This window comes from Eleutherodactylus coqui, chromosome 11, assembly GCF_035609145.1.
Source record: "Eleutherodactylus coqui strain aEleCoq1 chromosome 11, aEleCoq1.hap1, whole genome shotgun sequence".
Taxonomy (NCBI): Eukaryota; Metazoa; Chordata; class Amphibia; order Anura; family Eleutherodactylidae; genus Eleutherodactylus; species Eleutherodactylus coqui.
Genome location: NC_089847.1, coordinates 131,186,974 through 131,213,183, shown reverse-complemented (window position 1 = coordinate 131,213,183; position 26,210 = coordinate 131,186,974). Strand labels below are relative to the sequence as shown.

Below are 26,210 nucleotides of genomic sequence, written 5' to 3'. Positions count from 1 at the left end.
CTTTTTTCAGTCTGCTTGTAACCCAGTGCACATTACTGCGTGGCCTGTGGGACTGGAGGTGAATCTCACCTGCATAGTGCAGAGCTAGTCCTGCTTGTATCCTTCCTTATAATTTAGCTCAGGCTTCTTTTTGCGTTGTATAACCGTTGGCAGGCACCAACTGCGCGGCAATAATTCAAATTTTTTTTTACCCCGCTCAGTGTCTGTTTGATTCTTAATCCACCATGCTGAAGGGTAGGGGTAGGGGTAGACAATGTGGACGCAGGCGAGGACGCGGAGTTGCAAGAGAGTGTGTGGGTATAGGCCGAGTTCCTGGTCCAGGCGAATCACAGCCGGCTGCTGCGGGAGTAGGCGAGAGGACAGTTTCTGGGGTCCCCAGCTTCATATCACAATTTATGGGTCCACGTGGTAGACCTTTATTAAAAACCGAGCAGTGTGAGCAGGTCCTGTCGTGGATGGCAGAAAGTGCATCCAGCAATCTATCGACCACCCAGTCTTCTACGCCGTCCACTGCTGCAACTCTGAATCCTCTGGCTGCTGCTCCTCCTTCCTCACTCCATGAAAATGACACATTCTGAGGAGCAGGCAGACTCTCAGGAACTGTTCTCGGGCCCCTGCCTAGATTGGGCAACAATGGTTCCTCTCCCACCGGAGAAGTTTGTCGTGACCGATGCCCAACCTTTGGAAAGTTCCCGGGGTCCGGGGGATGAGGCTGGGGACTTCCGGCAACTGTCTCAAGAGCTTTCAGTGGGTGAGGAGGATGATGACGATGAGACACAGTTGTCTATCAGTGAGGTAGTAGTAAGGGCAGTAAGTCCAAGGGAGGAGTGCACAGAGGATTCGGAGGAAGAGCCGCTGGACAATGAGGTGACTGACCCCACCTGGTGTGATAAGCCAACTGAGGAGAGGTCTTCAGAGGGGGAGGCAATTGCAGCGGCAGGATAGGTTGGAAGAGGCAGTGCGGTGGCCAGGGGTAGAGGCAGGGTCAGAGTGAATAATCAACCAGCTGTTTCCCAAAGCACCAAGCCACCGTGCAGAGGCCAAGGTGCTCTAAGGTGTGGCAGTTTTTCACTGAGGCCGCGGACGACCGGCGAACAGTGGTGTGCAACCTTTGTCGTGCCAAGATCAGCCGGGGAGCCACCAACCTCACCATCACCAGCATGCGCAGGCATATGATGGCCAAGCATGCCACAAGGTGCGACAAAGGCCGTTCACCGCCTCCGGCTTGCGCCACTGTCTCTCCCCCTGGGCCCCAACCTGCCACTTAGATCCAACCCACCTCTCACGACACATGCACGACTGTCTCCTGGCCTGGACCCACACCCTCACCTCCGCTGTCCTCGGCCCCATCCAGCAATGTCTCTCAGCGCAGCGTCCAGCTGTCGCTAAGAGAATCGTTGGAGCGAAAGCGCAAATACGCCGCCACGCACCAGCACGCTCAAGCTTTAAATGTCTACATAGCCAAATTGATCAGCCTGGAGATGCTCCCCTACAGGCTTGTGGAAACTGAGGCTTCCAAAAACATGATGGCGGCGGCAGCCCCGCGCTACTCTGTCCCCAGTCGCCACTATTTTTCACGGTGTGCTGTCCCATCCCTGCACGACCACGTCTCACGCAACATTTACGCGCCCTCACCAACTCGGTTACTGGCAAGGTCCACTTAACAACGGACACGTGGACAAGCACAGGCGGGCAGGGCCATATCTCCCTGACGGCACATTGGGTGAATTTAGTAGAGGCTGGGACCGAGTCAGAGCCTGGGACCGCTCATGTACTACCTACCCCCAGAATTGCGGGCACCAGATCGGTGCTGGTATCTGCGGCGGTGTTTGCCACCTCCACTAAACCTTACTCCTCCTCCAACGCAACCTCTACCTCGCGATCAAGAAGTGTCAGCAGCAGCACGTCGCCAGCAGTCGGTGTCGCGCGGCGTGGCAGCACAGCGGTGGGCAATCGTCAGCAGGCTGTGCTGAAACTACTCAGCTTAGGAGAGAAGAGGCACTCGGCCCACGAACTGTTGCACAGTCTGACAGAGCAGACCGACCGCTGGCTTTTGCCACTGAGCCTCCAACCGGGCATGGTCGTGTGTGACAACGGCCGTAACCTGGTGGCGGCTCTGCAGCTCGGCAGCCTCACGCACGTGCCATGCCTGGCCCACATCTTTAATTTGGTGGTTCAGTGGTTTCTGAAAGGCTACCCACACTTGTCAGACCCCCTCGGGTCAGCGCACATTTCCGCAAGTCCAACACGGACGCTGCCACCCTGCGCACCCTGCAACATCGGTTTAATCTGCCAGTGCACCGCCTGCTTTGCGACGTGCCCACACGGTGGAACTCTACGCTCCACATGTTGGCCAGGCTGTATGAGCAGTGTAGAGCTATAGTGGTATATCAACTCCAACATGGGCGGCGTAGTGGGAGTCAGCCTCCTCAATTCTTTACAGAGGAGTGGGCCTGGATGGCAGAAATCTGCCAGGTCCTTGGAAACTTTGAGGAGTCCACCCTGATGGTGAGCGGCGATGGTGAGCGGCAATGCTGCAATCATTAGCGTCACCATTCCCCTGCTATGCCTGTTGAGAATTTCCCTGCAAAGCATAAAGGCTGCTGCTTTGCAGGCAGAAACGGAGGCGTGGGAAGACAGTATGTCGCTGGATAGTCAGAGCACCCTCATGTCTATATCTCAGCGCGTGGAGGAGCAGGAGGAGGACGGGGAGGAGGATCCTGAAAGTGAGCTTCCTAGTGAGGAAGGCCATATGTTGCGTACAGGTACCCTGGCACACATGGCTGACTTTATGTTAGCATGCCTTTCTCGTGACCTTTGCGTTAGACGCATTCTGGCCACTACGGATTACTGGGTATACACACTGCTCGACCCATGGTATAAGGAGAACCTTTCCACTCTCATTCCCGAAGAGGAAAGGGGTTTGAGAGTGATGCAATACCACAGGGCCCTGGTGGACAAACTGATGGTAAACTTCCCATCCGACAGCGCTAGTGGCAGAAGGCGCAGTTCCGAGGGCCAAGTAGAAGGGGAGGAGCGAAGATCAGACAGCATGTTCAGCGCAGGCAGGGGAACACTCTCCAAGGCCTTTGCCAGCTTTATGGCTCCCCAGCAAGACTGTGTCACACCTCCCCAGTCCAGGCTGAGTCGGAGGCAGCACTGTAAGAAGATGGTGAGGGAGTACGCAGCCGATCGTACCACCGTCCTCCGTGACGCCTCTGCTCCGTACAACTACTGGGTGTCAAAGCTGGACACGTGGCCCGAACTTGCGCTGCATGCCCTGGAGGTGCTGGTTTGCCCTGCAGCTAGCGTCTTGTCAAAGAGGGTGTTTACTGCAGCTGGAGGAATCATCACGGACAAGCATACCCGCCTGTCAACTGACAGTGCCGACAGGTTTACATTCATAAAGATGAACAAAGCCTGGATTTCCCCAGACTTCTCTTCTCCACCAGCGGACAGCAGCGGTACCTAAAGTCCTTTGTCAATCTGTGTATGATATTCATCCTCCTCCTCCGGCTCCTCCTCCTGAAACCTCACATAATCACCCCGAACAGGCAATTTTTCTGTCGCCCGAATGGCTCATATAACTTTTCTAAACAATATTTATACGTTTCAATTCTTATTAAAGCATTGAAACTTCCACCTGAACCAATTTTTATTTTGACTGAGCTGCCTCCAGGTCTAGTTACAAAATAAGCCACAGTAAGCTAAACGATTAATGGGTTTCACCTGCCCTCTGGGTTGGGCATGGGCAATTTTTCAGGGGTACATTTGTACTGTCGGTACACCAATTTTTTGGGCCCTCGCCTACAATGTAATCTAAGTAATTTTTATGGGCTTCGCCTGCACTCATGGTACACCACTGTGTATGGGGTTGGCCTACACTTTTGCTACAGAAATGTAACTCTGTTCTGCCTACCTATACTTCTGCCACTGTAACGCTAGAGGGGTCTGACTAGACTTCTGCAACAGAAATGTTACTTCGGTCTGCCGATACTTCTGCTCCTGAAATGTTACCTTGGTTGGTGTATACTGTTACTACTGTAATTTTACTAATACTGGGCTCTGCCCATAATGCTTCAACGTTAGTAGAGATAGTTAGTAGAGATGAGCGAGCACCAAAATGCTCGAGTGCTCATTACTCGAGTCGAACTTCCCGCGATGCTCGAGGGTTCGTTTCGAGTAACGAACCCCATTAAAGTCAATGGGCGACTCGAGCATTTTTATATATCGCCGATGCTCGCTAAGGTTTTCATTTGTGAAAATCTGGGAAATTCACGAAAGTGATGGGAGCGACACAGAAACGGATAGGGCAGGCGAGGGGCTACATGTTGGGCTGCATCTCAAGTTCCCAGGTCCCACTATTAAGCCACAGTAGCGGCAAGAGTGGGCCCCCCGCACTGTCAGCCTAAAGTTCGTTCTCCTCTGCCACAGCTGTAACAGCTGTGGCAGAGAAGAACGATGTTAGCCCATTGAATTCAACAGAGGCGGTAATACAGCCGGCTCCATTGAAAGCAATGGGCTGCCGGCAAGCGCGGGATGAATTTTCGGGAAGGGCTTAAAAATATAAGCCCTTACCTGAAAATCATCCTAAAATGTGTAAAAATAAAAAAAAAATGTCGCGTCTGGCCGGCAGTTCTGAACTGCTCTCTGTAGTATTCAGCAGCCGGGGATTTAAAATCCCCACCTGCTGAATGAGCTGCCTCTGATTGGTTACAGCCTCACCAATCAGAGGCAGCTCTCACTCACACCCATTCATGAATTCATGAATGGGTGTGAGTAAGAGCTGCCCCTGGTTGGTCCCTGCGCTGAGCCAATCAGAGGCAGCACTCACCCATTCATGAATTCATGAATGGGTGTGAGTGAGAGCTGCCTCTGATTGGTCAGGCTGCGACCAATCAGAGGCAGCTCATTCAGCAGGCGGGGATTTTAAATCCCCGGCTGCTGAATACTATTCAGAGCAGTTCAGGAGAATTGCCGGCCAGACGCGGCTGCAGCGGAAAGGTGAGTATACATTTTTTTTTATTTTTACACATTTCTGGATGATTTTCAGGTAAGGGCTTATATTTTTAAGCCCTTCCCGAAAATTCATCCCACGCTCGCCGGCAGCCAATTGCTTTCAATGGAGCCGGCTGTATTGCCGGCTCCATTGAATTCAATGGGCTAACATCGTTCCTCTCTGCCACAGCTATTACAGCTGTGGCACAGGAGAACGATCTTTATGCTGACAGTGCGGGGGGGGGGGGGGGGGGTCTCACTTCCGCGCTCGCCGGCAGCCCATTGCTTTCAATGGAGCCGGCTATATTGCCGGCTCCATTGAATTCAATGGGCCAACATCGTTCTTCTCTGCCACAGCTGTTACAGCTATGGCAGAGGAAAACGATCTTTATGCTGACATATTTTTTTTTACACATTTTAGGATGATTTTCAGGTAAGGACTTATATTTTGAAGCCCTTCCCGAAAATTCATCCTGAGATCGCCGGCAGCCCATTGCTTTCAATGGAGCCGGCTGTATTGCCGGCTCCATTGAATTCAATGGTCAGTGCTCGTTTAATTCGAGACGAGTACCGCGTGGTGCTCGTCTCGAGTAACGAGCATCTCGAGCACCCTAATCTTCCCTTATTTGGACGATTTCCTGCTAGTGTCAAGATCCGCAGAAATCATATATACAGACTTGTCCGTAGTCTTGTCTACATTAGATGACTTGGGGTGTATAGTAAACAGACAAAAGTCAGATCTGATCCCGGGTACACAGAAGATATATCTAGGAGTACACAGGAATCACAGCTCCCCCCGTCCAAGAGTAAGGACCTTATCCAATTGGGTTCGTCCCCATGTCAAGCAACAACAGTATCCATTAGCGATGTAATGGAACTTCTGGGCCTATTAACAGCTGGCATACAAATAGTCCCATGGGCTCAAGCCCATACCCAACAGCTGCAATGGTTTATCCTTGTCAGTCAGGACAAACGACAAACCTCCCTAGATAAAAAGGTGAGGCTGACCGCTCAAACAGTCCCTGCGCTGGTGGACTTCCCAAAGTAACCTTAACAAAGGTTCCCTTTGGTCACGAGAACCCTCTATATCTATCACAATGGATGCAAGCAAGAAGGGAAGGGAAGCACAAGTAGCGGTCTTAACCTTTCAGAGAACTTGGGACTCACAAATATAGAAGGCCCTTTGTGTGGCAGAACCCCAGGAAACACAACACCTGCACCATCAACAGTTGGTGGCAAGGATACTAGGCTGGGCAGAATCCACGGTGCTATCCCTCTCAGCGATCCACCTGAAGGGATCTATAAATACCGTTGCAGATTTCTTCAGCAGGCAAAGCATCCACCCAGGAGAATGGTGTCTGAATTAGGAGGCCTTCGATCTCCTAACACATCAGTGGGGGCAACCACAGATCAACCTCTTTGCCACAAAAACAAATGCAAAATGCTGGGACTTTTATTCCCTCAATCCAAGGGACAATCCATGCGGGGTAGATGCCCTGTCTCAGAGCTGGGACGTAGATCCAGCATATGTGTTTCCCACCTTCCCACTGATCCCTCATATCCTCAAAAAGGTTCAGGTCAGCCAAGGAGCGGTAATCCTAGTCGCCCCTATGTGGGACAAGAGACCTTGTTATTCCCTACTGAATCCAGGGCCCGCTCCAGCTACCAGTAGAGGAAGATCTCCTATTCCAATGTCCACTAACTTACTCAGGAGTAGAGAAACTGAAGTTAGCAGCCTGGATGCTGAAGGCATAATACTTTGGGGGGCTCTCACAAAAAGTAATTACTACTTTGGGTAAAAGCCGCAAACTTGTAACAACAGCTATTTACAATGAAGTGAGGAGGAAATTCTCGGAATACTGTAATCTAGATCCAAGTGAGCCCCCAAACTTAGATATACCCATAATCCTGGATTTTCAGCAAGCAGGCCTAGGAAAGGGCCTAAGTCCAAGTACTCTTAGAGTACAGGTGGCAGCATTAGGATCCTGTTTTGACTTTCCTTTAGCAGAGCATCGCTGGGTCAGCAGGTTCCTAAAGGGGCTGACAGACTTTGGCCCCTTATCAGGGAAACCTTTCCTACGTGGGACCTAAACTTGGTCCTAAACAATTTTTTCATAAAGTTTCCATAAAGTTGCTCACGCTTAACGTCTCTCCTAGTCGCCATAACTTAGGTACAGAGAGTGGGGGAATTACAGGCATTATGTTGTGTGGAGCCACATATGATAGTACAACACTATAGAATCATCATTAACCTAGATCCCACCTTCCTTTCAAAAGTCGTGTCTAAATTCCACAGAGAACAGGCAAATACCATACCCTTTTTCTTCCAGAACCGCCGTAATGGCAAAGAGAGAAAATTCCATAGCCTAGATGTAAGGATGGCTGTTATAGCATATTTAGAGGCTAACCAATCCTACCGGAAGCATAATAACCTCTTTGTCCAATTTCAGGGGCCAGGCAGAGGAAAGACAGTGTCTAAAAGTACCATTGTAAGATGGTAAAAAAAAAAAGTATAATCACCTTTTTCCTGCAGCCGGAGTTCAGCCGCGTCCGGCTGGCAGTTCTCCTGAACTGTTCTCTGTAGTATTTAGCAGGCGGGGATTTTAAATCCCCACCTGCTGAATGGGCTGCCTCTGATTGGTCACAGCCCTCACCAATCAGAGGCAGCTCTCACTCACCCATTCATGAATGGGTGAGTGAGAGCTGCCTCTGATTGGTGAGGGATTTAAAATCCCCGGCTGCTGAATACTACAGAGAGCAGTTGCGGAAAACTGCCGGCCGGACGCGGCTGAACTACGGCTGCAGGAAAAAGGTGAATATACTTTCTTTTTATTTTTACACATTTTCAGGATGGTTTTCAGGGAAGGGCTTATATTTTAAGCCCTTCCCCGAAAATTCATCCAGCGCTTGCTGACAGCCCAATGCTTTCAATGGAGCCGGCTGTATTGCAGGCTCCATTGAATTCAATGGGCGAACATCGTTCTCCTCTGCCACAGCTGTGGCAGAGGATAGCGGGCAGCGCTAGGCCATTTCCCTGAAAGCGCTGCTAGGTGCAGATTTTTAACCGAATCGTCGGCTCTGGTCACGTGATTTGCAGATGCACATCCGTTATGCGATCCGCAAATCGCGCAAAAAAATGCCCGTGTGACTGAGGCCTGAAGGTGTTTCAGGCCCTATTGCACATTGTAGAGCCATTGAGTAGCTAAAAGGATGGAGAATAGGGATGAGCGAGCATACTCGTTCGAGCTTGATGCTCGTTCGAGTATTAGGGTGTTCGAGATGCTCGTTACTTGAGCCGAGCACCACGCGGTGTTCGAGTCAATTCCATTTCTTTCCCTGAAAGATTTGCGCCATTTTCTGGCCAATAGAAACGCAGGGAAGGCATTACAACTTCCTCCTGTGACGTTCCAGCCCTATCCCAGCCCCCTGCAGTGAGTGGCTGGCGAGATCAAGTGACCCCGGAGTATTTAAATCAGCCCCGCCCGCGGCTCGCCTCAGACACATGCTGGCAGAGATTAGGGAAAGTGCTTCTGCTGCTGTTGCTGGTTTAGGGAGAGTGTTAGCGTCTACAAGAACCCCAACAGTCCTTCTTAGGGCCATAGGGGAAGTATTGGTGAGGTAGGGACAGTGGTATTGTGGAATACTGTCTACCTGTGCATTTAACTCTGTGGTTGCTGGGAGTTGTAGTACCTCAGCATTGCACTGCAAGGCCTCAGTTCAGCCTTCAGTGTAATTTTTTGCTGGGGGCAGTTAGCGTAACGTAAGCGCTCTCTGCTTCCAAGTGCACGTTTAAAAAGCACTAATATTTTTCTGCACTCTGTGTTACCAGACAGCTGCCGACGCAGTGTACGGTGCCAGACAGCTATAGAGGGAGAGTCCAATACACGCTCCATTGCTGCATTTTATTGGAAAAAAACTAATTTTTAAAAAGGACTCCTTTTTTCAGTCTGCTTGTAACCCAGTGCACATTACTGCGTGGCCTGTGGGACTGGAGGTGAATCTCACCTGCATAGTGCAGAGCTAGTCCTGCTTGTATCCTTCCTTATAATTTAGCTCAGGCTTCTTTTTGCGTTGTATAACCATTGGCAGGCACCAACTGCGCGGCAATAATTCAAAATTTTTTTTACCCCGCTCAGTGTCTGTTTGATTCTTAATCCACCATGCTGAAGGGTAGGGGTAGGGGTAGACAATGTGGACGCAGGCGAGGACGCGGAGTTGCAAGAGAGTGTGTGGGTATAGGCCGAGTTCCTGGTCCAGGCGAATCACAGCCGGCTGCTGCGGGAGTAGGCGAGAGGACAGTTTCTGGGGTCCCCAGCTTCATATCACAATTTATGGGTCCACGTGGTAGACCTTTATTAAAAACCGAGCAGTGTGAGCAGGTCCTGTCGTGGATGGCAGAAAGTGCATCCAGCAATCTATCGACCACCCAGTCTTCTACGCCGTCCACTGCTGCAACTCTGAATCCTCTGGCTGCTGCTCCTCCTTCCTCCCAGCCTCCTCACTCCATGAAAATGACACATTCTGAGGAGCAGGCAGACTCTCAGGAACTGTTCTCGGGCCCCTGCCTAGATTGGGCAACAATGGTTCCTCTCCCACCGGAGAAGTTTGTCGTGACCGATGCCCAACCTTTGGAAAGTTCCCGGGGTCCGGGGGATGAGGCTGGGGACTTCCGGCAACTGTCTCAAGAGCTTTCAGTGGGTGAGGAGGATGATGACGATGAGACACAGTTGTCTATCAGTGAGGTAGTAGTAAGGGCAGTAAGTCCAAGGGAGGAGTGCACAGAGGATTCGGAGGAAGAGCCGCTGGACAATGAGGTGACTGACCCCACCTGGTGTGATAAGCCAACTGAGGAGAGGTCTTCAGAGGGGGAGGCAATTGCAGCGGCAGGATAGGTTGGAAGAGGCAGTGCGGTGGCCAGGGGTAGAGGCAGGGTCAGAGTGAATAATCAACCAGCTGTTTCCCAAAGCACCAAGCCACCGTGCAGAGGCCAAGGTGCTCTAAGGTGTGGCAGTTTTTCACTGAGGCCGCGGACGACCGGCGAACAGTGGTGTGCAACCTTTGTCGTGCCAAGATCAGCCGGGGAGCCACCAACCTCACCATCACCAGCATGCGCAGGCATATGATGGCCAAGCATGCCACAAGGTGCGACAAAGGCCGTTCACCGCCTCCGGCTTGCGCCACTGTCTCTCCCCCTGGGCCCCAACCTGCCACTTAGATCCAACCCACCTCTCACGACACATGCACGACTGTCTCCTGGCCTGGACCCACACCCTCACCTCCGCTGTCCTCGGCCCCATCCAGCAATGTCTCTCAGCGCAGCGTCCAGCTGTCGCTAAGAGAATCGTTGGAGCGAAAGCGCAAATACGCCGCCACGCACCAGCACGCTCAAGCTTTAAATGTCTACATAGCCAAATTGATCAGCCTGGAGATGCTCCCCTACAGGCTTGTGGAAACTGAGGCTTTCAAAAACATGATGGCGGCGGCAGCCCCGCGCTACTCTGTCCCCAGTCGCCACTATTTTTCACGGTGTGCTGTCCCATCCCTGCACGACCACGTCTCACGCAACATTTACGCGCCCTCACCAACTCGGTTACTGGCAAGGTCCACTTAACAACGGACACGTGGACAAGCACAGGCGGGCAGGGCCATATCTCCCTGACGGCACATTGGGTGAATTTAGTAGAGGCTGGGACCGAGTCAGAGCCTGGGACCGCTCATGTACTACCTACCCCCAGAATTGCGGGCACCAGATCGGTGCTGGTATCTGCGGCGGTGTTTGCCACCTCCACTAAACCTTACTCCTCCTCCAACGCAACCTCTACCTCGCGATCAAGAAGTGTCAGCAGCAGCATGTCGCCAGCAGTCGGTGTCGCGCGGCGTGGCAGCACAGCGGTGGGCAAGCGTCAGCAGGCTGTGCTGAAACTACTCAGCTTAGGAGAGAAGAGGCACTCGGCCCACGAACTGTTGCACAGTCTGACAGAGCAGACCGACCGCTGGCTTTTGCCACTGAGCCTCCAACCGGGCATGGTCGTGTGTGACAACGGCCGTAACCTGGTGGCGGCTCTGCAGCTCGGCAGCCTCACGCACGTGCCATGCCTGGCCCACATCTTTAATTTGGTGGTTCAGTGGATTCTGAAAGGCTACCCACACTTGTCAGACCCCCTCGGGTCAGCGCACATTTCCGCAAGTCCAACACGGACGCTGCCACCCTGCGCACCCTGCAACATCGGTTTAATCTGCCAGTGCACCGCCTGCTTTGCGACGTGCCCACACGGTGGAACTCTACGCTCCACATGTTGGCCAGGCTGTATGAGCAGTGTAGAGCTATAGTGGAATATCAACTCCAACATGGGCGGCGTAGTGGGAGTCAGCCTCCTCAATTCTTTACAGAGGAGTGGGCCTGGATGGCAGAAATCTGCCAGGTCCTTGGAAACTTTGAGGAGTCCACCCTGATGGTGAGCGGCAATGCTGCAATCATTAGCGTTACCATTCCCCTGCTATGCCTGTTGAGAATTTCCCTGCAAAGCATAAAGGCTGCTGCTTTGCAGGCAGAAACGGAGGCGTGGGAAGACAGTATGTCGCTGGATAGTCAGAGCACCCTCATGTCTATATCTCAGCGCGTGGAGGAGCAGGAGGAGGACGGGGAGGAGGATCCTGAAAGTGAGCTTCCTAGTGAGGAAGGCCATATGTTGCGTACAGGTACCCTGGCACACATGGCTGACTTTATGTTAGCATGCCTTTCTCGTGACCTTTGCGTTAGACGCATTCTAGCCACTACGGATTACTGGGTGTACACACTGCTCGACCCATGGTATAAGGAGAACCTTTCCACTCTCATTCCCGAAGAGGAAAGGGGTTTGAGAGTGATGCAATACCACAGGGCCCTGGTGGACAAACTGATGGTAAACTTCCCATCCGACAGCGCTAGTGGCAGAAGGCGCAGTTCCGAGGGCCAAGTAGAAGGGGAGGAGCGAAGATCAGACAGCATGTTCAGCGCAGGCAGGGGAACACTCTCCAAGGCCTTTGCCAGCTTTATGGCTCCCCAGCAAGACTGTGTCACACCTCCCCAGTCCAGGCTGAGTCGGAGGCAGCACTGTAAGAAGATGGTGAGGGAGTACGCAGCCGATCGTACCACCGTCCTCCGTGACGCCTCTGCTCCGTACAACTACTGGGTGTCAAAGCTGGACACGTGGCCCGAACTTGCGCTGCATGCCCTGGAGGTGCTGGTTTGCCCTGCAGCTAGCGTCTTGTCAAAGAGGGTGTTTACTGCAGCTGGAGGAATCATCACGGACAAGCATACCCGCTTGTCAACTGACAGTGCCGACAGGTTTACATTCATAAAGATGAACAAAGCCTGGATTTCCCCAGACTTCTCTTCTCCACCAGCGGACAGCAGCGGTACCTAAAGTCCTTTGTCAATCTGTGTATGATATTCATCCTCCTCCTCCGGCTCCTCCTCCTGAAACCTCACATAATCACCCCGAACAGGCAATTTTTCTGTCGCCCGAATGGCTCATATAACTTTTCTAAACAATATTTATACGTTTCAATTCTTATTAAAGCATTGAAACTTCCACCTGAACCAATTTTTATTTTGACTGAGCTGCCTCCAGGCCTAGTTACAAAATAAGCCACAGTAAGCTAAACGATTAATGGGTTTCACCTGCCCTCTGGGTTGGGCATGGGCAATTTTTCAGGGGTACATTTGTACTGTCGGTACACCAATTTTTTGGGCCCTCGCCTACAATGTAATCTAAGTAATTTTTATGGGCTTCGCCTGCACTCATGGTACACCACTGTGTATGGGGTTGGCCTACACTTTTGCTACAGAAATGTAACTCTGTTCTGCCTACCTATACTTCTGCCACTGTAACGCTAGAGGGGTCTGACTAGACTTCTGCAACAGAAATGTTACTTCGGTCTGCCGATACTTCTGCTCCTGAAATGTTACCTTGGTTGGTGTATACTGTTACTACTGTAATTTTACTAATACTGGGCTCTGCCCATAATGCTTCAACGTAAATGTTACTGTGGCCTGTATATACTGCTACTACTGAAATGTTACAAATACTATGCTCTCCCTACACTGCTGCCAGGGAAATGTTTATCTGCTGCTTTGCCCATACTGCTTCTACGTAAATGTTACTGGGGTCTGACTATACTGCTACTACTGAAATGTTACAAATGCTGTGCTCTCCCTACACTGCTGCCAGGGAAATGTTTATCTGCTGCTTTGCCCATACTGCATCTACGTAAATGTTATTTGGGGTCTGACTATACTGCTACTAATGAAATGTTACAAATGCTGTGCTCTCCCTACACTGCTGCCAGGGAAATGTTTATCTGCTGCTTTGCCCATACTGCTTCTACGTAAATATTACTGGGGTCTGACTATACTGCTACTACTGAAATGTTACAAATGCTGTGCTCTCCCTACACTGCTGCCAGGGAAATGTTTATCTGCTGCTTTGCTCATACTGCTTCTACGTAAATGTTACTGGGGTCTGTCTGCACTGCTGGAACTGAAATGTGACTGGGGCATGTCACAACTGATACTACTGAAATGTTACTGGGGTCTGTCAATACTGCTGTAAATGAAATGTTACTGGGGTATGTCCATACTCCTACCACTGACATGTTACTGGGGCCTGTCCCTAATGATACTACTGAAATGTTACTGGGGTCTGTCTGCACTGCTGGAACTGAAATGTGACTGGGGCATGTCGCAACTGATACTACTGAAATGTTACTGGGGTCTGTCAATACTGCTGTAAATGAAATGTTACTGGGATCTGTCCATACTCTTACCACTGAAATGTTACTGGGGCCTGTACCTAATGATACTACAGAAATGTTAGTGGGGTCTGCACTGCTGGAACTGAAATGTGACTGGGGCATGTCGCAACTGATACTACTGAAATGTTACTGGGGTCTGTCAATACTGCTGTAAATGAAATGTTACTGGGGTCTGTCCATACTCTTACCACTGAAATGTTACTGGGGCCTGTCCCTAATGATACTACAGAAATGTTACTGGGGTCTGTCTGCACTGCTGGAACTGAAATGTGACTGGGGCATGTCGCAATTGATACTACTGAAATGATACTGGGGTCTGTCAATACTGCTGTAAATGAAATGTTACTGGGGTCTGTCCATACTCTTACCACTCAAAGGTTACTGGGGCCTGTACCTAATGATACTACAGAAATGTTAGTGGGGTCTGTCTGCACTGCTGGAACTGAAATGTGACTGGGGCATGTCGCAACTGATACTACTGAAATGTTACTGGGGTCTGTCTGCACTGCTGGAACCGAAAACCAACTAAATAAAACCGCACTTATAGGTCCCCAGGCGTGACAACTTTTCAGCGACGCGGAAGGTGCATATAACCACGGACACGGGGACAGGACACGTACTGCCTCAAAAACATCCCCCTCTTCCTCCTCCAACAATGAAAACATTCTTGGCAAATGTTTTCACAGTGGTCCGTCTGGCGGCAGTCCAAGAATTTCAGCTTAAACGACACAATAAGAAAGCCCCCCACCCCACCCCACCCCCGCCAAGGCCCACTTAATCCTGGCCACATTCCGAAAACCAACTAAATAAAACCGCGCTACTATATCTACACTCCATAGCTTCATCCAGGCCACATTCAGAAAACCAACGAAATAAAACCGCGCTAATAGGTCCACAGTCGCGACCACTTTCCCACCAACGCGGTTACTGGTAAGGTGTATACAACCATGGACAAGTGGACAAGACAGGTACTGCCTCAAAAACATCCCCCTCCTCTTCCTCCTACCAAAAATGAAAACATTCTTGGAAAATGCTTTTGCAGTGGTCCGTCTGGCAGCAGTCCAAGAATTTCAAATTAAACGACACAATAAGAAAGCCCCCCCCCCCGCCGCCACGGCCCACTTAATCCTGGCCACATCCTGAAAACCAACTAAATACAACCGCGGTAGGATTCTGTTATCCCTAGCTGAAGCTTTCAGCCTACTGGTAGAGCAATGGTGGCTTCCAACTTGTTGGTACTGCTAAGTCCAAAGATTAGCGTACAGCTGAGGTCGGAATACAGGTGACTATAGAACACAGCATCCCTGCAGGGCAAGGGACAGAGTTGCAGCAGGTACCGACCCTAAATGGAAGCAGGCCAGCTGAGAACCACATTCTCCCTGAATGATTTTGGACTGACCGATGATGAGGCCTTTACTTGTGATCATCTTTGGTAATTCCTAAGGAAGATGCTTGCGTGGTAGTAGCCGGAAACTTGGATTGCTATTTGCTGACACTTTGAAATGGACAACGGAAACCATAGGAATGAAGCCTTTCCATTTTTCAGCTTGAGATCAGAAGGAGTGCAGACTTTGAGTACCTTGAGTATCCTTTTCATTGCAATCAAATGCCCCTTCCTTGTCTTAGAAAATACTAGCTTTTCCACATCGGTGTTGTCAATCTGTCTATACTGTTACTACTGAAATCCCACTAATACTGGGCTATGCCTATCCTGCTGTTACGGAAATGTTACAGGGGTCTGTCGATACCGTTACTACTGAAATGTAACTGATACTGTGCTCTGCCTATACTGCAGCTAATGAAATGGTACTGGGGTCCGGCTATACTGTTACTACAGAAGTGTTAATAGCGTCTCCCTAGACTTCTGCAACATAACTGTTAGTGGGGTGTGCGTATACCTTAGCTACAGGAGTATTACAGGGGTCGGTGCAAACTATGGGTGTACTAAGTGTTCCCATCACAGTGTTCCAAGTACATGGTCTAAAAAAAAATTACCTAGTCTGACTAGGGCATGCCGTGTGGGCCGAAGCCCACCTGTATGTAATCAGACGTTAGCTCTGCTGTCCAGGGCACTGCAATGGGATATATTTATGCACCGCCGGTGGGTTCCAGGGAGCCACCCATGCTGTCGGTCCACACGGACTTCACATTAGGGAGATGTACCTGCCTGTGTATACTTATAAAAATCCCAAGTCTGACTAGGGCATGCAGTGTGGGCCGAAGCCCACCTGTATTTAATCTGACGCTAGCTCTGCTGTCCAGGGCACTCCAATGGGATGTATTTATGTACCGCTGGTGGGTTCCAGGGAGCCACCCATGCTGTGGGTCCACAGGGACTTCACATAGGGGAGTTGTACTGCCTGTGTCTACTTATAAAAAAACCCAGTCTGACTGGGGCATGCAGTGTGGGCCGAAGCCCACCTGCATTTTATCTGACGTTACCTCAGCTGTCCAGGGCACTGCAATGGGATTTATTTATGTACTGCCAGTGGGTTCTAGGGAGCCACCCCTGCTGTGGGTCCACAGGGACTTCACATTAGGGAGTTGTACCTGCCAGTGTCTACTTATAAAAACCCCAGTCTGACTGGGGCATGCAGTGTGGGCCGAAGCCCACCTGCATTTTATCTGACGTTACCTAAGCTGTGCAGGAAAATGCAATGGGATTTATTTATGTACCGCCGGTGGCTTCCTTGGACCCACCCATGCTGTCGGTCCACACGGACTTCACATTAGGGAGTTGTACCTGCCAGTGTCTACTTATAAAAAAAACCAGTCTAACTGGGGCATGCAGTGTGGGCCGAAGCCCACCTGTATTTTATCTGACGTTAGCTCTGCTGTCCAGGGCACTGCAATGGGATTTATGTGCCACCGGTGGGTTCTAGGGAGCCACCCCTGCTGTGGGTCCACAGGGACTTCACATAGGGGAGTTGTACCTGCCTGTGTCTATGTATTAAAAACCCTGGTCTGAGTGGGGCATGCAGTGTGGGCCGAAGCCCACCTGTATTTTATCTGACGTTACCTCAGCTGTGCAGGGCAATGCAATGGGATTTATTTATGTACCGCCGGTGGCTTCCTGGCACCCACCCATGCTGTCGGTCCACACGGACTTCACATTAGGGAGTTGTACCTGCCAGTGTCTACTTATTAAAAAACCCAGTCTGACTGGGGCATGCAGTGTGGGCCGAAGCCCACCTGTGTTTTATCTGACGTTAGCTCTGCTGTCCAGGACACTGCAATGGGATACATTTATGTATCGCCGGGGGCTTCCTGTGACCCACCCATGCTGTGGGTCCACAGGGACTTCACATTAGGGAGTTTTACCTGCCTGTGTCTACTTATAAAAACCCCAGTCTGACTGGGGCATGCAGTGTGGGCCGAAGCCCACCTGTATTTAATCTGACGTTAGCTCTACTATCCGGAGCACTGCATTGGGACAAACTACAGGAGCAATACAGCGCTAATGAGACGTGCACAGCTACGCTAGCATTGGAGTCCGCTGTAGGCACGCGATTGCTGAGGGTTTGTGCAGAGGCCTATGTCCTGGGTGCAGTGAAAGTCCGCTTCCTGACTAGGATTGCTGAAGCTGTGGGCCGAGGCCTATGTCGTGGGCGCGGTGCAAGTCTGCCATGTTTGGCCGCTCAGATTTATTTATTGTTCATGTCTTGGGTTGCCTAGGACACACCTATGCTGTTGGTGCCCACTTAGTTCCCATTGCGGTGTTTGACCTGTCTGGCACAAAGACACTGACTGACTTGGGTAGGGGGCAGAGTGCAGATGGCTTTCCCCTTGCGGTGTTGATTGAGCTATGCGATACCTTGACAGAATGAATACTGTGTGGGCACATGGATTCCCCATTGCTATGCCCATGTTTGCAGCTCCTGACGGAGGTGGCACAGGATTGGATTTCTCATTGCTTCTGTACAGCATTGTGGGCTATTGCCCTGCTCCTTTTAAAGAGGGTCGCTACCTGGCCCTGCCAACCCTCTGCAGTGTGTGCCTCCGGTTCCTCCTCATGGCAGACGCACTTATAAATAGACATGAGGGTGGTGTGGCTATGAGGCCAGCGTGTGGCATGAGGGCAGCTGAAGGCTGCGCAGGGACACTTTACTGTGCGCTGTGGACACTGGGTCGTGCGGGGGGGGGGGAAGGAGGGGGTTGGGCAGCATGTAACCCAGGAGAAGAGGCAGCGGTGTGTCCCGCAGGCAGTGATTGTGCTTAGTTGGAGGTAGTGTGGTGCTTAGCTAAGGTGTGCCTTGCTAATGAGGGTTTGTCCGAAGTAATAATTGTTAGGGGGGGGGGGGCCCACTCTTGCTGCTATTGTGGCTTAATAGTGGGACCTGGGAACCTGAAATGCAGCCCAGCATGTTGCCCCTCGCCTGCTCTATCTGTTTCCGTGTCGTTTCCATCACTTTCTTGGGTTTTGCAGATTTTCACCAATGAAAACCTTAGCGGAGCATGGGTGATATACAAAAATGCTCGAGTCGCCCATTGACTTCAATGGGGTTCGTTACTCGAAACAAACTCTCGAGCATTGTGGAAAGTTCGACTTGAGCAACGAGCACGAGAGCATTTTGGTGCTCGCTCATCTCTAATGGAGAACCCACACAAATAACACCATTTTGAAAACTAGATCCCTTAACAAATTAATCTGGGGGTGTATTGTGTATTTTGACCCCACAGTTTTTGAATAAATCTACAAAAAGCAGAAAGAAAAGGTGTTTTTTTTTTTTTTTACACTTTTTTTGGCAATTGTGTCATTTTAAAAACAGTTTTTTTTGTACAGCACACATATGAATGAAGACTTGCACCCCAAAATGTATCCCCCTATTTGCCCTGTGTTCACAAACATACCCAGTCTGCTCACTGGACACATGGCTAGGTCTGTAATGGAGGGAACATCTATCAGATTTCAAGGCACAACTGAATAAATTCCAAACCCAACGGAATTAATTTCATTGCATAAAAACATTGACTCCCTAAAAATACTCCCTTTTCTTTTTTGGCATTCCCTAAACCTTAGATACAAGTAATAATATAAACTGTGTGGTATGTCTAAAAACAAGGATAATTGTGGAGGCCTGGTGGAGATGGGCATATGGGTCAATAAAACTCTCCTCTTCCCATGCTTGCTGCAAACCCAACATTATTTAGGGGGTATTTCGTGACCCCAGTGGCAGGGATGGGATGTAAAATATTGCTCTCTGTGGGGCTTTGTAATACTGCTGAGGTGCGGTGGTCTCAAACATAAGCCATTCAAGAAGTTGCTTCTGAAACTGTAGGAAGGCGAGCATTCCCAGGGACTTCTTATAAATACATATAACAGGTAGTGAGCTGAATAATGCTGGGCTTTCCTGGCCATATGTGGAATCCGCTTGTGGATGCCCACAGCAGATCCCAGCTGTGAGTCCGGCCGTGGCCCTGTGTACTGCCACGTAAGGAATTTTTCCTCTAAATGAGCTAAACTGGCTTGTTGGTTTTCTTTTTGTCTTCCTCCGGGCCAACAAGAGGGAAGGGGGGATTGAAACAGGCTGAACTAGATGGATATTGTCTTCATTTAGCCTAACATACTATGTTACTATATATAGGGTGTAGTTAAAAGGCTTGGATCCAGCGCTTTATCTCAATACTGATGTCTTCTATGGAAATAACAATACCGTATCTGAATAGGAAGGTATGCATGTGTTACACAACGGTAGGGTGCATGGGCCCCGGAACATGGAATTAAATTTTGTGTTTCCCTTATAAGGCTGCCTGTCCATGGGGAGATGATCCGCTGGCGATAAATTGCCCACGGATCACACTTTGTAAAGCTTTCTATAGGATTACTAAGGAAAGTACAGCACTGGCGTCCATGATAGCGATTCTCCTCTTGTGGGATTTAAATCACGGCATGCTATTAGATAGGCTTATCTCAGAGACCTGTCAGTGCTCCCCTTCCTCCCCATGATGGAATATCGCTAGCGATATTCTGCCTCATCCATGGACAAGGGGCCTTAGTGAGAGAGTAAAACTCAATTGCAAATTTGAATAGTAGCATGTGAGAAACCGAAATCTACTTACCATGTCTCTCTCAGTCTCATGGAATTGCCGCTATGATTAAAATAAGGAAACATAAGTTCTGTTAGTCCAGTCTATGCAGGAGCATACGCATAGTAGCCTCCTTTTGCTATGATAGAGGCAGATACTGTAGGAAGTCCTCCACCATTGTCTGCAGAAGATTCAGGTATCGATCGGTTTTGACCATTCTTGGAGTATGCGTTTACATAATCTGCACTGCCAGAACTTACGTTTCCTTACTTCCATCACAGCAACAGATCCACAACACTTAGAGAGACATGGTAAGCAGTTCTTTACTTCTCACATACTACTCTTAAACTTTACAATTGGGGTTTATTCTCTCTCGTATAGGGTACACAAGACAGAATTGAAATCAATGTCCTGGGGCCCCCAGGGGCCTGTGTGCCAAACCATTGTGTAGCACATTCATGCCTTCCTTTTCAAATAAACTATTGTTATTTCAATATAGGACACCAGTATTGAGATATTGCACTGAATTTGTCTTTTTGACTGCACCATGTATAGAAGACAATGAATGACAAGTCTATAACTTTCAAAGAAACCAGCTACCACTCATATAAAAGTTCTAGCAATGTATATATTAAAGCACTAGTCTGATTACTATGTCACAATAGTTGACCATGGAGAAGTTGTCCTATGATTACCTGGTATCGATAGGATGTTTGATTATCAAGCCAGTCATTAAGAGACAAGTGTATGGGATTCAGGGCATTGGCTATAAGTATTACTGCATTGTACACTGGATCAATCATTTCATGAGACAGGTTGTTCCAGATGCCCTTTATATGTTCCAGCCCTGTGCAGTTGTGAAGAGATGTCTGTAAAATCCACTCATACAACTTATCTTTCCATAAGTCCCCCGATATGCAATGAAATGTCGTCGTCCACAAATTCTGAAGCAATAAATCTTTAGGGTATTTTAATGGGTAAAAATCATAGAGAAAATGTGTGAATTCAGTGGTGACTACTGATAAAGGCTCAATTGACAAGCTGCCATTGAAGATCTGTGGATACTTCTCTATGAGAACTATGTGTGGGGCCCAGGAAGGAGTCAGGATCATGGTCACACTCCTGAGCCACTCGGCAATTGAAGACTCAAATACAAAGTCGTGATAAGTCCCACAGAGAATAACAACTTGGACCATCTGTTTTTGAGCAGTCTCTAAGTGTTCTTGATAAACTGATGTCCTCAAATTATATATTCTATGACTTTCATAAACTATAAACCCCACACAGATCTCAAGATCGTTCATATATTTATATAATAACCTTGATTCTCTTACTCCAGTCTCATCAGAAGATGTTATGATTCCAACCCAAGTCCATCCAAAGAATTTAAGAAGTTTACATATGTGAGCTAAAGCCTCAAGATCTTTATTAATTGTTCTGAAAAAAGTTGGAAAATGCCGTCGGCTACTTAAGACGGGGTCTGTGGCTCCATAACTGATCTATGAGAGAGGGTCAACAATAAAATGTCAGCGATATACATCACGATTACACTACCAGGAGAAAATAATGTTTTGCCTATGGATTTTTATTGGTATCTTTATTTATACAAATATACCTAGCTAATAGAGATGAGCGAACATACTCGTCCGAGCTTGATACTCGTTCGAGTATTAGCGTGTTCGGGATGCTCGTTATTCGAAACAAGCACCACGCGATGTTCGAGTTACTTTCACTTTCATCTCTGAGACGTTAGCACGCTTTTCTGGCCAATAGAAAGACAGGGAAGGCATTACAACTTCCCCCTGCGACGTTCAAGCCCTATACCACCCCCCTGCAGTGAGTGGCTGGCGAGATCATGTGTCACCCGAGTATATAAATCGGCCCCTCCCGCGGCTCGCCACAGATGCATTCTGACAGAGATCAGGGAAAGTGCTGCTGGTGCCGGAGCTGCTATAGGGAGAGTGTTAGGAGTATTTTAGGCTTCAAGAACCCCAACGGTCCTTCTTAGGGCCACATCTGACCGTGTGCAGTACTGTTGAGGCTGCTTTTTGCAGTGTTGCACATTTTTTTTGTATATCGGCCATGCAGAGCATTGCATCCAGAGCATTGCATCCTGCAGTAATTTTACATAGTCCAGGGCCAGTAGTGGTGAGGCAGGGACAGTGAAAGACATATACAGTCTATATAGGCAGTGGGCTTTTCCAAAAAAATTTGGGAAAAAAAATCTATTTGGGCTGCCTGTGACCGTCCTCAGTGTACTGCGTCTCTGCTGGGGGTAGTTGTCCTAATTCATACGCAGCCAGCTAAGTGTTACAGCAGGCTTGCGCAAAATTCTTTCCTGGCTCTACGTTGCCTCTTACATCACCGCTGTCATCCTGTCCAGAGTGAAACAGTCTGCAGTAATTTTACATAGTCCAGGGCCAGTAGTGGTGAGGCAGGGACAGTGAAAGACATATACAGTCTATATAGGCAGTGGGCTTTTCCAAAAAAATTTGGGAAAAAAAATCTATTTGGGCTGCCTGTGACCGTCCTCAGTGTACCGAAGGGACAACAGGTTTCGACAAAGACTTATGGAACCCCCTGCGACCCCTCCTTTTGCGGTTTCCAGAGGACCGGTACCCCTTCTGTCCCACCCTATATGGCTCAGATACCGACAGACTCTCCCCACTACGCAACTGCATACGAGACCCCACCACTTTCTTCCATCCCCCCTGCAGTGCATTGGTGGCGGCATCAGCAGCAAGACAGGCGGACGGGGTGTGAAGGGAAGTGAGATCTCGGGGCCTGAGTGCGGTATCGACTGAGCAGAGAGGAAGGGGAACACGATGGCTATGGCAGGACGGTCCCCACTGGGTTAGCTCCCCAGTGGTCCAATCGAATTGGGGGTTGTGCAACGCCAGCCACGGCATTCCTAGTACCATGTCTACCGACATTTTCTCCATCACCAGGAATGATAGAGTTTCCGCGTGGCGACCCCCCACCGTGAGATGTAACACTGGGGTCCTCCATCGTACCAAGCCCGAAGCAAGAGGGGTAGCATCAATGCTAGCAAAACGAATTGGCGTCTTCAGCGCCACAAATTCAGCCCTCAGGGGCTCAATGAGACGCATGCTTACCAGGTTAGCGGCTGCTCCGGAATCAATAAATGCCTGCCCTGGACGGGAGAAGTTCCGGAGTCTAACCTGGCAGGATACCAGAAGTCTAGGACGTACCTGTGGTCCTAGGCGATCCTCCCTGAAATCGCCTAGGACTTGGAGTCTTTCTGCCTACTCTGACTGTGGACGCTGAGGCCTCAGGGGGCAGGTTATCACCCGATGTCCAGCTTTCCCGCAGTAGAGGCAGAGATGATGCATTAACCGAATCCGGCGTCGCTCCTTGGGGTCCAGCGGGTCCAGTTCCATAGGTTCGGGAACAGAGACTGGTACGGAAGAGTACGGGTCGGTCTATCTTGCTTCCCAGCCCTGAGCCTCCTATCCGCCTTCACCGCTAGCTCCATAGCCTCCTTTAATGACCCGGAAACGGGATGGGAGATCAACAGTTCTTTGACCGCGTCCGAGAGACCTTGCAGAAAAACATCTTACAGGGCACTATCGTTCCATGCAGTATCACCCGCATAGCGTCTGCAATTGGAGCAATAATCCTCCACACAAAGCGACCCATGATGCAGCGCCAGCAACCGCGAAACCGCCAACCCCACTTGGTCCGGTTCATCGAAGATACCCCCGAGTTCCTGAAAAAAGGAGTCCACTGACTGCAGGGAGGGGGAACCCTCGGGAATGGAAAAGGCCCAGGTCTGGGCAGAGCCCCGCAGCAGGGACATTATAAGCCCGACCCTCTGGGCCTCCGAGCCGGAAGAACTGGGACGCATCCGAAAAAACAGGCGACACGCCTGTTGAAAAACGAAAAACTTGTTCCTCTCCCCGGAGAACACCTCGGGAAGAGGGCACTTGGGTTCGGGACTGGTAAAGGCGTTCTGCCCCTGCGACAACGCCCACTGCTCCTGGGCCACCATGCGAGCGGACAAGTCCCGGATCACCGGCACCAGGTCTTGCAGCTGGTTTGCCAGGGCGCTGATCGCCGCCATGAAAAGAAAAACAGTATTTTAAGGGCCAGTTATTATGTTATGGCACTCTGCCCCCCCGAGCACCAGGTGGGGTGCCCTGATCTTCCCGCACCCCACTGTCCCTGCCTACTTGCCTCGGCCCTGGCTAACCCCAGGCGGACAACTGGGCGGCGGTCCCTGCTCTGGCTAGGGACCTGGCGACTACCTAGATGGAAACTCACTAACGGGGGACAGAGTGCCGACAGAAGAGGCAGGTGGAACAAACCAACAGAACTTACAAGTACAAGCAGGGCTGGAGATGGAGCTCACAGGCAAACTGACAGGACACTGAATAGCAACTAGTGCTGACTGAGACAGACCAAACTAGAGGCTAACAGAACCAACAGAAACAGACTGAGCAAAGGATAGCAAGAAGGAGCTGACAGACAACTAGGGACTGGCTGAGGAAAACTGCAGACAGGCTGACTAGATGAAAGCAGAACCAATAACTGGCAGTGAGCTCCATTCACTGCCAGTCTTTTAACTACAAGGCTCCGCCCAGGGGCGGAGAGTGGCAGGAGGCCACTCCACCCACTGCTGTATAAGAAGAACGGAGGAGTGCGGGCGGCACCCTACGGGCGGACACGCTCACGCCGCCGCCCACCGGCCGCCCCCAAGCCGCTGGGATAACCCCGACACAAGGCTCCCGTGCCGCGCTACATGGTAACAGGCACGTTTCTGGCATCCCCACATTCATCTCACAATTAATGGGTCCACGCGGTAGACCTTTATTAGAAAATGAGCAGTGTGAGCAGGTCCTGTCGTGGATGGCAGAAAGTGCATCCAGCAATGTATCGACCACCCAGACTTCTGCGCCGTCCACTGCTGCAACTCTGAATCCTCTGGCTGCTGCTCCTCCTTCCTCCCAGCCTCCTCACTCCATTACAATGACACATTCTTAGGAGCAGGCAGACTCCCAGGAACTGTTCCCGGGCCCCTGCCCAGAATGGCCAGCAATGGTTCCTCTCCCACCGGAGGAGTTTGTTGTGACCGATGCCCAACCTATGGAAAGTTCCCGGGGTCCGGGGGATGAGGCTGGGGACTTCCGGCAACTGTCTCAAGAGCTTTCAGTGGGTGAGGAGGACGATGACGATGAGACACAGTTGTCTATCACTCAGGTAGTAGTAATTAGAGTAAGTCCGAGGGAGGAGCGCACAGAGGATTCGGAGAAAGAGCAGCAGGACGATGAGGTGACTGACCCCACCTGGTTTGCTACGTCTACTGAGGACAGGTCTTCAGAGGGGGAGGCAAGTGCAGCAGCAGGGCAGGTTGGAAGAGGCAGTGCGATGGCCAGGGGTAGAGGCAGGGCCAGACCGAATAATCCACCAACTGTTTCCCAAAGCGCCCCCTCGCGCCATGCCACCCTGCAGAGGCCGAGGTGCTCAAAGGTCTGTCGGTTTTTCACTGAGAGTGCAGACGACCGACGAACAGTGGTGTGCAACCTTTGTCGCGCCAAGATCAGCCGGGGAGCCACCACCACCAGCCTCACCACCACCAGCATGCGCAGGCATATGATGGCCAAGCACCCCACAAGGTGGGACGAAGGCCGTTCAGCGCCTCCGGTTTGCACCACTGCCTCTCCCCCTGTGCCCCAGACATCTGACAGGTCCTTGGAAACTTTGAGGAGTCTACCCAGATGGTGAGCGGCGATGCTGCAATCATTAGCGTCACCATTCCTCTCCTATGCCTCTTGAGAAGTTCCCTGCAAAGCATAAAGGCAGACGCTTTGCGCTCGGAAACAGAGGCGGGGGAAGACAGTATGTCGCTGGATAGTCAGAGCACCCTCCTGTCTATATCTCAGCGCGTTGAGGAGGAGGAGCATGAGGAGGATGAGGAGGAGGGGGAAGAGACAGCTTGGCCCACTGCTGAGGGTACCCTTGCTGCTTGCCTGTCATCCTTTCAGCGTGTATGGCCTGAGGAGGAGGAGGAGGATCCTGAAAGTGATCTTCCTAGTGAGAACAGCCATGTGTTGCGTACAGGTACCCTGGCACACATGGCTGACTTCATGTTAGGATGCCTTTCTCGTGACCCTCGCGTTACACGCATTCTGGCCACTACGGTTTACTGGGTGTACACACTGCTCGACCCATGGTATAAGGAGAACCTATCCACTCTCATACCCGAAGAGGAAAGGGGTTCGAGAGTGATGCTATACCACAAGACCCTGGCGGACAAGCTGATGGTAAAATTCCCATCCGACAGCGCTAGTGGCAGAAGGCGTAGTTCCGAGGGCCAGGTAGCAGGGGAGGCGCGGAGATCAGGCAGCATGTACAGCACAGGCAGGGGA

At 50.5% G+C, this 26,210-nt stretch overlaps 1 protein-coding gene across 1 annotated transcript in view; it reads right to left on the bottom strand.

The window, feature by feature from the left end:
- Window positions 1-23,905, bottom strand: part of LOC136581798 (vomeronasal type-2 receptor 26-like) — a 57,132-nt gene extending 33,227 nt beyond the window's left edge. Inside the window, exons 1-3 of the mRNA XM_066582421.1 lie at window positions 23,769-23,905; window positions 20,517-21,258; window positions 19,855-19,884 (exon numbers count right to left, since the gene is read on the bottom strand). Coding sequence (XP_066438518.1) covers window positions 19,855-19,884; window positions 20,517-21,258; window positions 23,769-23,905 — 909 coding nt within the window. The remainder of the gene's footprint in view (window positions 1-19,854; window positions 19,885-20,516; window positions 21,259-23,768) is intronic.
- Between the last annotated feature and the right edge of the window lie 2,305 nt (window positions 23,906-26,210).